General features: G+C 48.0%; 1 protein-coding gene across 5 annotated transcripts in view; it reads right to left on the bottom strand.

The window, feature by feature from the left end:
* Nucleotides 1-4,385: 4,385 nt before the first annotated feature.
* GALNT13 (polypeptide N-acetylgalactosaminyltransferase 13) overlaps nucleotides 4,386-11,728 on the bottom strand; it is a 116,579-nt gene continuing 109,236 nt past the window's right edge. Inside the window, exons 11-12 of one of the 5 annotated variants that reach the window (XM_086615433.1) lie at nucleotides 8,959-8,988; nucleotides 4,386-4,526 (exon numbers count right to left, since the gene is read on the bottom strand). In XM_086615433.1, coding sequence (XP_086471559.1) covers nucleotides 4,386-4,526; nucleotides 8,959-8,988 — 171 coding nt within the window. Of the gene's footprint in view, nucleotides 4,527-6,905; nucleotides 7,092-8,958; nucleotides 8,989-11,728 lie in introns of those variants that run through there. The other 4 variants (XM_086615431.1, XM_086615435.1, XM_086615432.1 and 1 more) reach the window with 4 other exon arrangements.

The raw sequence follows: 11,728 nt of genomic DNA, 5'->3' as shown, positions 1-11,728 counted from the left end.
GCCCTACATTTTCCAGCCGCTCCATCGCTCACGTCACGGCTGGAAAAGCTCTTCTGCCACTTTCTGAAGTTGGACGCGTAAATAAAGGATGTAAATCCACAGGGGTTGTGGGGGAAGGTCTGGGGTTTTGCCATATAAAAAATAAGCACAAACAGAAAAAGACGAACACACCAGAAGAAAACTAAACCAGTATATTTTAATTCTACAAAATGTATAAATATTTAAATGTACAGCAAAGAGTACCAGTATACCATTTAATAACTGTTACAACATTTAAAATGCGTAATTCTTTATCCACAATCTATTTTTATAAATTTAATTTAAATTTCGTCTTCCCAGCACTCATTCAGGAGCCTTTGTAAACGTGTCCTCCAAACCACCCCACCTCAGTCTTTTTTTCCTGCTTCGGAAAACACTGAGCAGAATTCCAAAGTTTTCCAAATAAACTTTGCATTATCTCAGAGTACCGTGGCCTTTTCGCAAGGCACCACTTACCACAGAATCCCAGAATGGTTTGGGTTGGGAGGGACCTCAAAGACCACCCAGTTCCAACCCCCCTGCCATGGGCAGGGACACCCTCCACTACACCAGGTTGCCCAAAGCCCCATCCAACCTGGCCTTGAACACTTCCAGGGATGGGGCAGCCACAGCTTCTCTGGGAAACCTGTTCCAGTGCCTCACCACCCTCGATGTAAAAAATTTCTTCCTTAAAGCTAACCCAAATCTCCCCTTTTTTTCAGTTACGAGCTGTCCTGAATGCGTGCTCGCAGAGAAAAAAATCAAAATAAATGAAATCGAGGTGGCCACACATGGGAGCAATGGTTCTGGCTGGACCTTTTTATGTGTTGGAGAACAAGCACGGACACGGAAAGCCACAGAAGCATTAAAACACATCGCTGGTGTTCATTCAACACCGTGGGTTACACAGCAGCTCGTAGTTACTCGCAGGTTGCGCGTGGTGTAGTCCCACCAGCTGTGTCAGCCGCGGGGACATGGGCCGGCTTTTGGCCACCCGAAAAAAATGCCAACTCCTTTTTATCTCCCCAGATTGTTCCAGTCTGTTCCACAGCTCTGACCACCTGAGAATTGCTTTGTGTCTGGCTCTGCCCAGCACCCCCATGGGACGCAGCCCGTGGGCACGGGATCAGGTAAGGTCTCTGCTTCCAAATAAAAATAATAATACTAATAAAAAAAAATCAGAACACAGAGTTTTGCAGCTTTTCTTCAAAGTATTATTCATATTAGAGTGTGGCAAATAAATAAATCCTCCCAGTGACTGGAAAATAGGCGTTGGCAGAGAAACTCGTCTGGGCGGATGGATCCAAATGTCTGTTTTAGTTCTGGTTTGTACCTGGCTTCCCCCACCTCTGTGGATCGCCGGAAGGTGCCGGGAGATAAAAAGGAATACGGCTTTTTACAGCGTTTATGGTTCAACTCGACCCCTCAAAACACCCGCTCTGCTGATGCCACCCATCACGGCATCACAATCCGCCCTCGTTTCACCAAAGCAATTCTTAAAAAACAGAAGAACCAGCAACATCTTTCCAGCAAGAGCAATAAACATCCGGCATTTATAGATTTAAACACGTTGTGCAGACAGAAGTCAGTTGTCCCGACACCCTCCTGGGATATGTAATAAATGGGGAAACACAGACCAGCCCGTGCCTGTCGGCTGTGGCACGTTGGTGGGCACCGAACTTCAGACACTCAGCGGCAGCGGGAACCCGACGCGCCGGTTTGAGTGATTTTAGCCGGAATGACTCGTCAGCGGCGGGAAGAGGGGCCAGGGTCCCAGCGCAGGGACTTACATCCACTCACTCAACCCCATCGTTCATCATCTCCGACGCCAGATCCACATTTCAGGTGCCCTCACCATCACCACCTCCGTAGATCAGGCTTGGAGTGAAATTCCTCCGGAATGAGACTCACGGGGCTTCTGTATCCTTTCCAAGGAGGTAAATCCAGGATCCAGCCCCTCGAAGCTCATGGAAATATTCGCCGTGACTAAAGTTAAACAGGTACTTTAGTGCTTTTTTTTCTAGGTCTGAGCATAATTTCTAGATGTTTGGCCATTCTGGTAGCGTGCAGAAGACCTACAGCAACACTTCTGCTTCGGCCATGAGGGATGCACGTGCCGGCTCGTAAATAAGTCCAATCCAACACCGAGACATTTCCCATCCTTTTTCCCCCAAGCAGGGACACAGCAGTGCAGGCACCGACCATACCCAACGCTGCAAGCCTGTGATCTTAGTCAAGGGATTCTAGACTTTGTAAGAATGTTGAATATTCACCTTTACAGTAATCTTAAGGAGAAAAACATTCTTTTCTTCTTCTGTTTGTGAGATTGCACCTCAAGCCTGGACAGCTGCACCTCGCTTGCACCCTGCCACCACCTCCCAGCTACGACAACAAGAAAACCTCATGGTGGGACCTCACTCTTCCCAGCCAGGGGTATTCCCTAAGGAATGCTGGAGGCACCCAGAAGAGATGACACCACCAGCTGCCCTCCCCCAGTGCTCCTGGGTGCTGTAGGACCTTCCACAATGTCTACTTCTGCAAAGACACACAAAAGCCAAGTGCCTGGACATACAACCCACCAGCACCAGGCAGTGCACATGGCAAAAGCCCTTGGAAAGATGAAGAAGCAATTTATTAACTTTTTTCCTGCATGGAGACTGGTGTTTGAATCTGTTCGTGAGGTTTGCACGCTCTCTCTGTGAAGCAGAATTTCAGCCTCCTCCTGTTTGGCTCGCTTTTAAGCCACACTGTGTGCTTCTGTGGTCATTTGAAGATGAGATTTGGAAGGGTTTGACCCTGCTTTGAGCGGGGAGGCTGGCCTAGACGAGCTTCCAATCTGAGTTAATCCGTGATACTCGAGCTCCCATGCATGCACAGCAATCGCTTTTCCAATTGAATATCCTTCTATTTTTCATTTCATGATGTGCATCAAGAAAATAAGGATCATCTATAAATTTATGATACGTACGTATATATGACACTATTAATCCATAACAACCAGAGCATTATACAGAAAATATTGTCCTTTTGTATGACCTGGTGCATAAACAGACCTTTCAAGGAACTGTGAGCGAAATAATGGGAAACCCTTTCCCCGCTTACCTGTGCGGAGGTGACGGTGCAGTTGCTGCCCTGTGATTCCGGTGTCTCGAACCCTGTAGGCGATGGGAAATTACAGACTATCGCCCAAAACCCTGCCTGGCCCATCACCCCACAGATGCATTTTTGGGGAGCACGTGCTGCTGGGGTCACGGAAGGAAATGTCACCTGTATGTCTAAGGAAACGTCACCCTTCCGTATAGGACCCCGCCGGCACGGCATCAGCTCCCGCGACGCCTCCGGCACCGCCGCGTGCCACCGGCACGTTTTTAATAACCACGCTAACAGAACGATTAAGCCACAGAATTATTAAAAATATAAAGAAGCATCTGTCATCGCTAGCGAAGCAAGAACATCCGGAGCCAGAGCTCAGCATCGATCCGGTCTCGCTCCCCGAGCGCAGGGGATCCCCGGACGACGCTCCCGTCCGTGTGCATACAGGATGCAGGGATATATGAACGCTTAAGGGCAGCAGCGAGGGGTCAAGTTCAGCCCAACCCCCGGCCTCCCGGGGTCTTGGAGGGCCCATTGTCGGCACCTCCACCTGTAGCCCCCTTGCAGCTCCCCAGCTGTCAGCCCCCACCATTTCTCCTTCCATCTGCACTGGTCTGAGTCACCCATGTGTGTCACCCTCCTTCTCAACAGCGTTCCGTGTCTTCTGCTGTTGCCTCATTTGATGTAATTTCAGGTTGAGTGCAGTCTTTGCTCAGTTTTGCTGCTTTTCCAAACACTGGATTTTTTTTTTCCCAGCACAAACCACAAAGCTTTCGCTCTGTCCACTGACTTCACTGCTGGGTTTGGTTCCACACCAAGTCCCACGCGACACGAGAGAACAGCAAATATCCCCACCGCGTTGCCAAGAAAGACCAGGGCCAAGACATCCAGCTCAGTAGATGCCTGCCAGGACGGTTCCCGGTGCCAGTTAGTGTCATTAGTGGCATTTCATACTGGGTCACTTCTCCGTAGGGGTGTGACCCATAGAAAACACCCTCCGACCCAACCTCTTCGACATAGGGTTCACACAGGTTTCTCTGGAACCACTTTTGAGCACGTTTGTGTTGATAACAGCACATGTTTTGACATTTATAGGCTCAGATGAGCTTCTTTTCAACAGTCACAAGTTTGGAAGGGGCACGTGGAGACCCAACGCATCAAGAAAACCCCCCAGTTGGGTTTCGGAGAGGGCTTCAGCACTGCTGGCCTCAGCGAGGAGGAGGGGAGGAGGAAGAGGAGGACATCCCGGCTGAGGCAGCGGGTCTGCGCTGGCTTCAGGCACCCAGGGTCATGTTGCGCAGCAGCCACTGCTGGGAACGGCCGTCACCGCACTCCCTCATGGTGGGAACCATCTTGTCCTCCTCCGACGGCTCATCCAGACACTGGTTGCTGTTGATGTGCCTCAGGGTGAGCTTCTGCAACAGAGAAGGGTAAAAACTGCAGCAAGAGAATTACTGCCAAAAACCCATAATTGCATTTTCGGTCTTATTTTAGCCTTACTCTAGACAACTACACAAGCCATGAGACAGGTACTCATCCCTGGTAGACGGCTCTACGAGATGTCTACCACGCTACTTGCAGCTCCACAGGGTGCCCAGCTCACCTTCTGACGTGTGGCCAAGCAGCCCGGGCAGCGAGGGCCTCTGCTGAACCCAGCAGTGAAGAAACGCAACAGAAAAGTACACGGTAAGTGCAAGGAAACGTTATTCCCAAACAACAGTACTTTGGATTAAGGAGCTTAGTGTGCACCAGCCTGAACACACGTGAGTGTCAGACCAGTGGAAATGCATTTGCTGAGTATTATATGAACAACGGTGACAGACAGCTGAAAACTCTTCTGTTTCCACTATATTTTTTCCTTTTTTGGGACATCCATCCCTTTCCATTCCTGTATTTCTGAGGAGTGCGAGGTTCGGAAGGGGACACCAGGAAATAGAATTTATTTCGAAGAAATAAACCATCTTCCCTTCAAAAGCATTGGGAGAACACGATCAGGAAGAGATCCAGGAAAGCTGAACGTGAAGATGTGTACGTGGACACAAGGACACGGGCACGCTGGCAGTGGAGCAGCACGTCCTCTCCATCATCGTGAGCGCAACGCTCCTGCACCCGACTCAGCCCACCACCATTCCAGCCTTTGCTTTGCTGTCCCCAGGATTTTAAAGACCAGTCCCTCTCCCCGCTGTGGGACAGGTCCTGCTCCAGCTCCGCTGCCCCACGGGCTTATATGGGCTCTCTCCCTCCATTGCTTCTGTAAAATAGCCACACAACCTACACAGGGAGGTTGGAAACGCTCCAGGTAAAGCAGTCAACCACGGTCTGGGCTGTGGTACAGGGGTGACAACCCTGCCCCAGCAAGAACCACCGATCCAGGACTGGAAATGTTGTTTGCAGATCCTCCGCACAGCGATGTGATGTTGTCACCCAGAGACACACCTGTGCCACTGCTCCGTGTGACATCACACTGCAGCTCCCACCGGCGTGCCATGGCACACGTTCACACTCCCAATTTGGATGATGAATATTCTCCCAGTAGCTCCTCTCTAGGGATCGGCTCCTCCGTTTAAAACCCAACCATTCCGCAATTCTCCGAGCAAAGCCTGCAGATACTGTACCAAACCACCGAGAGGCCACCCGATATGCATTCAGTGATGGATATAAGGCATTTTTTCCTCTAATTACAAGAGGAAGGAATTAGTAGTGCTAGCAGTAGCTTGTTTGCTAAATAGCACCGCTCGAAGCATCACTGATTCTTCACTTACATTGTTTTAAGAGCAATTAAGCCGCTCTCATTTTCTACTATAACCAGAAATGCAAACAAGCCTAAAAAAGCCTCCATCAGCTGTTCCCTTTTATTCAGTGTATAATTTCACACTAGACTACCGTATCATTGGGATTTTCAACCGTCTCATAGATTTTTTCTCTCTGTGTTCTATCATTATTTATGCTATTACAAAAAAAAAAAAAAAAAGGGCTTGTTTGCTTGGAAAACAATTAATTACTAGGCGATACGATACTCACACGAGCCAGCCTGGAATGTGTATCGTACTCGAACGTGAGAACACACGCAGGGGTGCAGAGCGAGCTCTACAGACACCCAGAAAACAGTCATTTTTGGGGATGCACTCGGAGGTGAAGGTAACACCGTGTGATGGGGGAGCCCAGAAGAAACGGGAGCATCCCCAGCCCGTGCGCTGCCCCGTCGCTGCCCATGAGGGTACCCAGCCAAACTGCCCAGCAAAGAACAGCTGTGGTTGGCACAATGTTTTGATCCCTTCGGTGGCTAATGTTTCGAAATTATCGTGTTGATGATTTGAAATTATCTGTGACTAATATCTCTAGGATGGAATTACTTAAAATCGGGAATTTTCAAAATGGACGTTTCCAAAAAAATATTACGCAATTGGCATTATTTGTGTGTCCTGGAATAGGGACCAAATCTTCAGCTGTTGCAAAGGGTAACGATCACGTGGACAGCAGCTGATCAAGGTAGCTGAATTCCTCCAAAATTAGGTGTAGTTAATAGTAACTAATAATAACTAACATTAAACACCTATTAGCATCACACATCTGTACTTGGGCAGGTGTCCCTGCCCATGGCAGGGGGGTTGGAACTGGATGATCTTTGAGGTCCCTCCCAACCCAAACCATTCCACGATTCTATAATCACCTGAGAAAACAAGAAAGGAATTCAGCTGAGTTTAACAGGCAGAGAACGGAGAAGCATTTTGCTAGGAACAGCTTAAATCATTACACGCTGTATTTGCTTTTCGATACCAACCTCCAACCATTTGTTAAAGGAAATAGTCAGTGGGGCTGTAAAAAATGTTCCTAAAGACTTCCAGCCTCGTGTAGTTCCTGAGCACCCACGTTTGCACAGGGCTGCCATTGCAAACCTCCACGGTGGGCCCGTGGGTGCCGTCCTCTATCCTGCTCAGCGTCAGGCACGACTGGGTGATGATGTGAAGGAACGTGTGGGTCTGCGCGACAGAAGAACGGTCAAAGTGAGCACAGCTGGCACGGACGAGGGCAAACACAGGGAAAAGCAGCCAGACTCTTGGATTAGGCATCCACAGCAGGGAAAGAGATAAAGCGAGGAGCACACTGACGGGAATCGCTAACGGATAATCATGCCTGTGAATACTCTGGTGTCCAACTGTAGGCTCATTGCACCAGTTTACACACACTCAATGTGATGCCCCCACTGCAGAAACGGCCTGTACCATGCATCCCGAAGCTTGCTCCACCACTACTAAATTGAAAACACAGTGAATGAAACATTTGCATACAAGGAGATAAGAATTTTTTTGCCAGCTGCAGTTCCAGCTCTTCCTTTGCCGTGCTGATACCAGGTCAGCAGAGATGGGGGGGGGGGAATTACTGCCCTGTGCTGTGCCCGAAGCTATGGCACAGCAGCAGGTGTCCCGTCCCCACGGGTGCCCGGAGCTGGTGCCTCCTGGGGATGCTCCTCCTGCATCCCGGCCTGGCTGCTGCAAGGAAGCGGGAGCCATCAGCGCTCCAGTGTTTCTGTTGGAAGCTCAGTGATAAAAACTGATCGGTATCACGTAATTACAGCTAATCTGGGACGAGGCTTTTCATGGAAAGAATTTTAGAATGAATCGTTCAGTCTGCTCCTTTTTGGTTTGGTAAGGGAAAAAAGTAAAGCACGTATAAAGAGGCCACTAAAAATATCAAGGACAAATGCCCTTATAATGTCACTTTGAGTAACCAGTGTGAACATCACTGCTCGTTTTGGTTTCACTAGGTATTACTGCTTCGTGCTCACTTCTGTCTGCTATTCTTCTAGGAGAAAACAGAGGTACATAAATAAACTACTTTGAAATGTAACGCTCTCTATATATTGTGTGTTTGTATTATATTAAACGCCTACATTTAGCAGGTTCTTCACATGGCTATAAACAGTACTGAGCCCCGTTTTGGTGAGCTGACCAGGCTCTTCTCTCTGGTGCACGAGACACAAAGTTTAACTTGTGTAGGTCAGCAAGGCTGCACCGACCTTAGCAAATCTCTGGTACTGGAAGCAAGAGATCACTGGTCCCCTCCACTCATTTTATCGAACGTTACTTTCTAAGGAGGTAAGAAAGCAACCTGTAATGCTTTCCTTGCCCATTTTTGAAGAATAAAGTCCTTTCAAACACATAGTGATAAGACTGCAGTTTACAGGGATAGCCAAATTATTGGCCATAATCTCCTACGGCAGAAGTTAGTTTGACTACACCGACAACTTTAAGAAGAGCAATAGCCACCAAGCCTGTCATTGTCCGGAGGACACAGAGCAGCAGATGTGAACCTGATGATGCAACGTCTACTTCCACTGTTTGTGAAGAGACATGAAAAGGATTGTTAAAGCACGTGGTCAAGGCAAGAAACAAGCCAGATGTTCACACAAATTGTGTCCATGTGTTCATGTGCTTCTCTGCCCCTGACCTCTACGCTGTACGTTGGTGAACGTGTCTTTTCCCTACTGATGTTCCCTGCATTTCTCCATTGATGCTCGTGGGCAGGGGGATGCGCAGGGGGCTCGGGGCTGTGAGCACCTCCCGCTCCACGGGTGCCAACATCTTCCTACATGCACCAGCATCAGCATCCACCTTCCACCGAATCACTTTTCTCACTCGAGTTACCCGTCTGACCCACGTATTCCATACAAAACCTTGGCAGGCTGACACCGTACAGCGAGCACCGGAGTAGGCAAGGCTTGGCACGTTGGAGTCGCAGCTGCAGGCAGGCACTACGTCACGTTGGTTCTACACAGCACTGCCAGGGGGGCGAGCGAGGGGCTATTCTAGGGGTTGGAACAGGGGCTGCAGTCGTCACTGGACTTACCTCAAAGCTATATTCCCATTTACCAGCGTACTGACGGGAGGGGAAAGAAAAAAAGAAGGAAGTTGGAGTCAAACGGTGACTCAAGAAACATGTTTTTTCTTGAGATCATTCGCATGTCTTACACGTCGTAAGATCCCACCATGCCGGACAGGCTGAAAGTTGCCTGGACGTCACCAGGCGACGCACTGGGTGGTCCAGGAGCACCACCCCGGGCACGCTCTTCACCTCCACCTCATCCATCCACTCCGCAGCCAAACACCAGCCACATGGAATTCCAGCAAAAACACCTCCACCAAGACCAGCGCCCCGATACGAGGGGAAACCAAACACGCAAAACTGCTTAGCGAAATTGGGAAAATTAGTTTCATTAGACGAGCGAGATCACATGCTGGGGGAGCAACCTGGCTCCTGCCCATCACCATTCCCAGATCTTTTTCCGCTGATCCGCCACCTCGTTTCCCACCCCCGTTCCAAAGCAAACAGCGTTCATGCATGATAAATACGTTATAAAAGACATGCTGATAGGAAGCCTTCGAAAGCTGGGAGATTCTAACTTGGCACGTCGCACTGATACAGCTGATTTATGGAGCTGCCCTTGCAAGGTAATGGGCAGCTGGAGAAAGGGCCAGGAATCTTAATGTGCTGTTCAAGAAGCAGGAAAGGAAAGCATTAAAATTCAATAATGGAAGGCAATGGATTAAAAAAAAAAAGAATAAAAGGAAAAAAAAAAAAGGAAAAAAAAATTTCCTGCCAAGATACAAAAACATTCAGGAAAAAACAATGTTTAAAAATCTTATAAACTACTATTGTCTGAAGTGTTAAAAGCCACTTTCATTAGAAACGGAGAGTGCTGCGCACTCGGGCTCCCTCCTGGGAAGAGCTCGGCCGGGTGCTGTGCAGGATGAAGCTGGGGTTGATCCCTAATTTCCCTTGGCTCTGCCCGTGTCACTCCATTCTGACCCAAAACACGAATGCCAATTCTTCTCCTCTCCTTCAGCAAGTGATTTGCTGTTCTGACAAACCAACCGACACCTTTTGATGGCTTCTTCCCGTGCCTCAAGTTAACTTGCATCCCAAGTGCAAGTTAAAATGTGTTAATAATTGGAAGGGTTAAAAGCATTGCACTCACATTGTATGAAAAAAAATACAACAGAGGCTTTTTGAACAGCCTGCTTCGAACCAATTAAACCCGACAGTTTCACAAACATGTGTGAAAACATTCAATATTTACCTTTCTTATCACCACGAAATCTTCCCAGCTCCTTGTTTCTTTCCAAAAACATACAAACGCTGGGAATATCTAAGAGAACTGTGATATTATTAAGGTATGTATAAATTCTTGGAAAAGACTTTCTGTGATTTTTCAATATGTTATATATTTAACCACCATAATTCAAACTAAACTAGATTGTTACAGAAAATTTAGTGGCAGTATGCAAATCAAAGACAATTATCTGAAGATCTCTATTGAGAAATCTCTTTTTACGATTATTTGCATTTCTCATTTGGGGTTCACAGGTTGCCCAGAGAAGTTGTGGCTGCCCCATCCCTGGAAGTGTTCAAGGCCAGGTTGGAGGAGGCTTTGGGCAACCTGGTGTAGTGGAGGATTTCTCTGCCCATGGCAGGGGGGTTGGAACTAGATGATCTTTAAGGTCCCTTCCAACCCTAACCATTCTATGATTCATTCTACCTGCAGACGTGGCTGAGGCACCATTGTCCCTTATCAAGTCTTAACTCCTAAATACCTCCAACGGGAGCAGGGATGTGGTCTGTAACCACGGTGTAACTCCCAGAAATCACCTCCATTCCATTTCTGAATAAGTAAAGAAATGCAAATACGAGTGCAATTTCGCTGGGGAAAAAAAAAACAAAAAACCCACAAACGAATGGATACAAGACAACGTGTTGCAACTGTTTCTCTGGAAAAAAAATAAAAATAAAAATATCACAAGCCAGTTGTTTTCCCCACTGCGTAACATAGCCGTGTATCTGGAGGCTTCCTGTGATGCTCAGAGATTCCCGGGCAGCAAAACCAACTCCTGCAGGAGCAAAGGGCCCTTCCCACGCAGCGGAGCCAGGGCTCAGGGCAATTAACACACTAATTAACACAGCACAGACACCAAGGCCGTGTTTGGAAGCTGAAGTCTGAATAGCTAGGGAGTAGAAGGGTTAGCAAAAATATTCTTAGCAATAAACAGAAAGGTACACGGTGTGACGGGCTGTGTTCTATCTGGGGAGCAGCCAGCGAAACTGCTGTCTCGGAGATCCCTTCGAGTCATAAACTGGTGTATTTCTTTTTGATGAGCTCCATCTAATGGTTGGTTTTGTTTTTACACAGCTACTTAGAAATTTTCCATCGTGGATCTCTCGCGCAAAACTAAAGGGAAAAAACCAGTATGTTTCCAACATGAAAAGTAAAGGAGAGCGTATTTGGTTGAAAGAAATTTAGCTTTCCATGCAGAAAGGTGAAAGCAGCTATTTCCATGAAATGTTGGAATGTGTTACACACATTTTTCTACCTTTGCAGTCATGGAAATACGCCCATCCCAGTTTGGCATCTCTGGAGGGCGCATGGCAGAGCCGCGCTGGCACAGACCTCCCCGTGCCACACCTGGGCTCTATAGGAAATCCAATTGCAGTAGCTTGTGCCCAAAATAGTCAAACAAAAGCAACGGGCAGGATGATATTTTTTGGTTTAGCAGGAAGGATTGCTCTCTACGGTCCTGGTAGAGAAAGGGCATTTTGGGAGAACCTTGCCCAGGGGCAGCGC

Source organism: Tauraco erythrolophus, chromosome 8, assembly GCF_009769465.1.
Source record: "Tauraco erythrolophus isolate bTauEry1 chromosome 8, bTauEry1.pri, whole genome shotgun sequence".
Classification (NCBI taxonomy): Eukaryota; Metazoa; Chordata; class Aves; order Musophagiformes; family Musophagidae; genus Tauraco; species Tauraco erythrolophus.
This window is presented reverse-complemented; position numbering and strand designations above follow the sequence as displayed.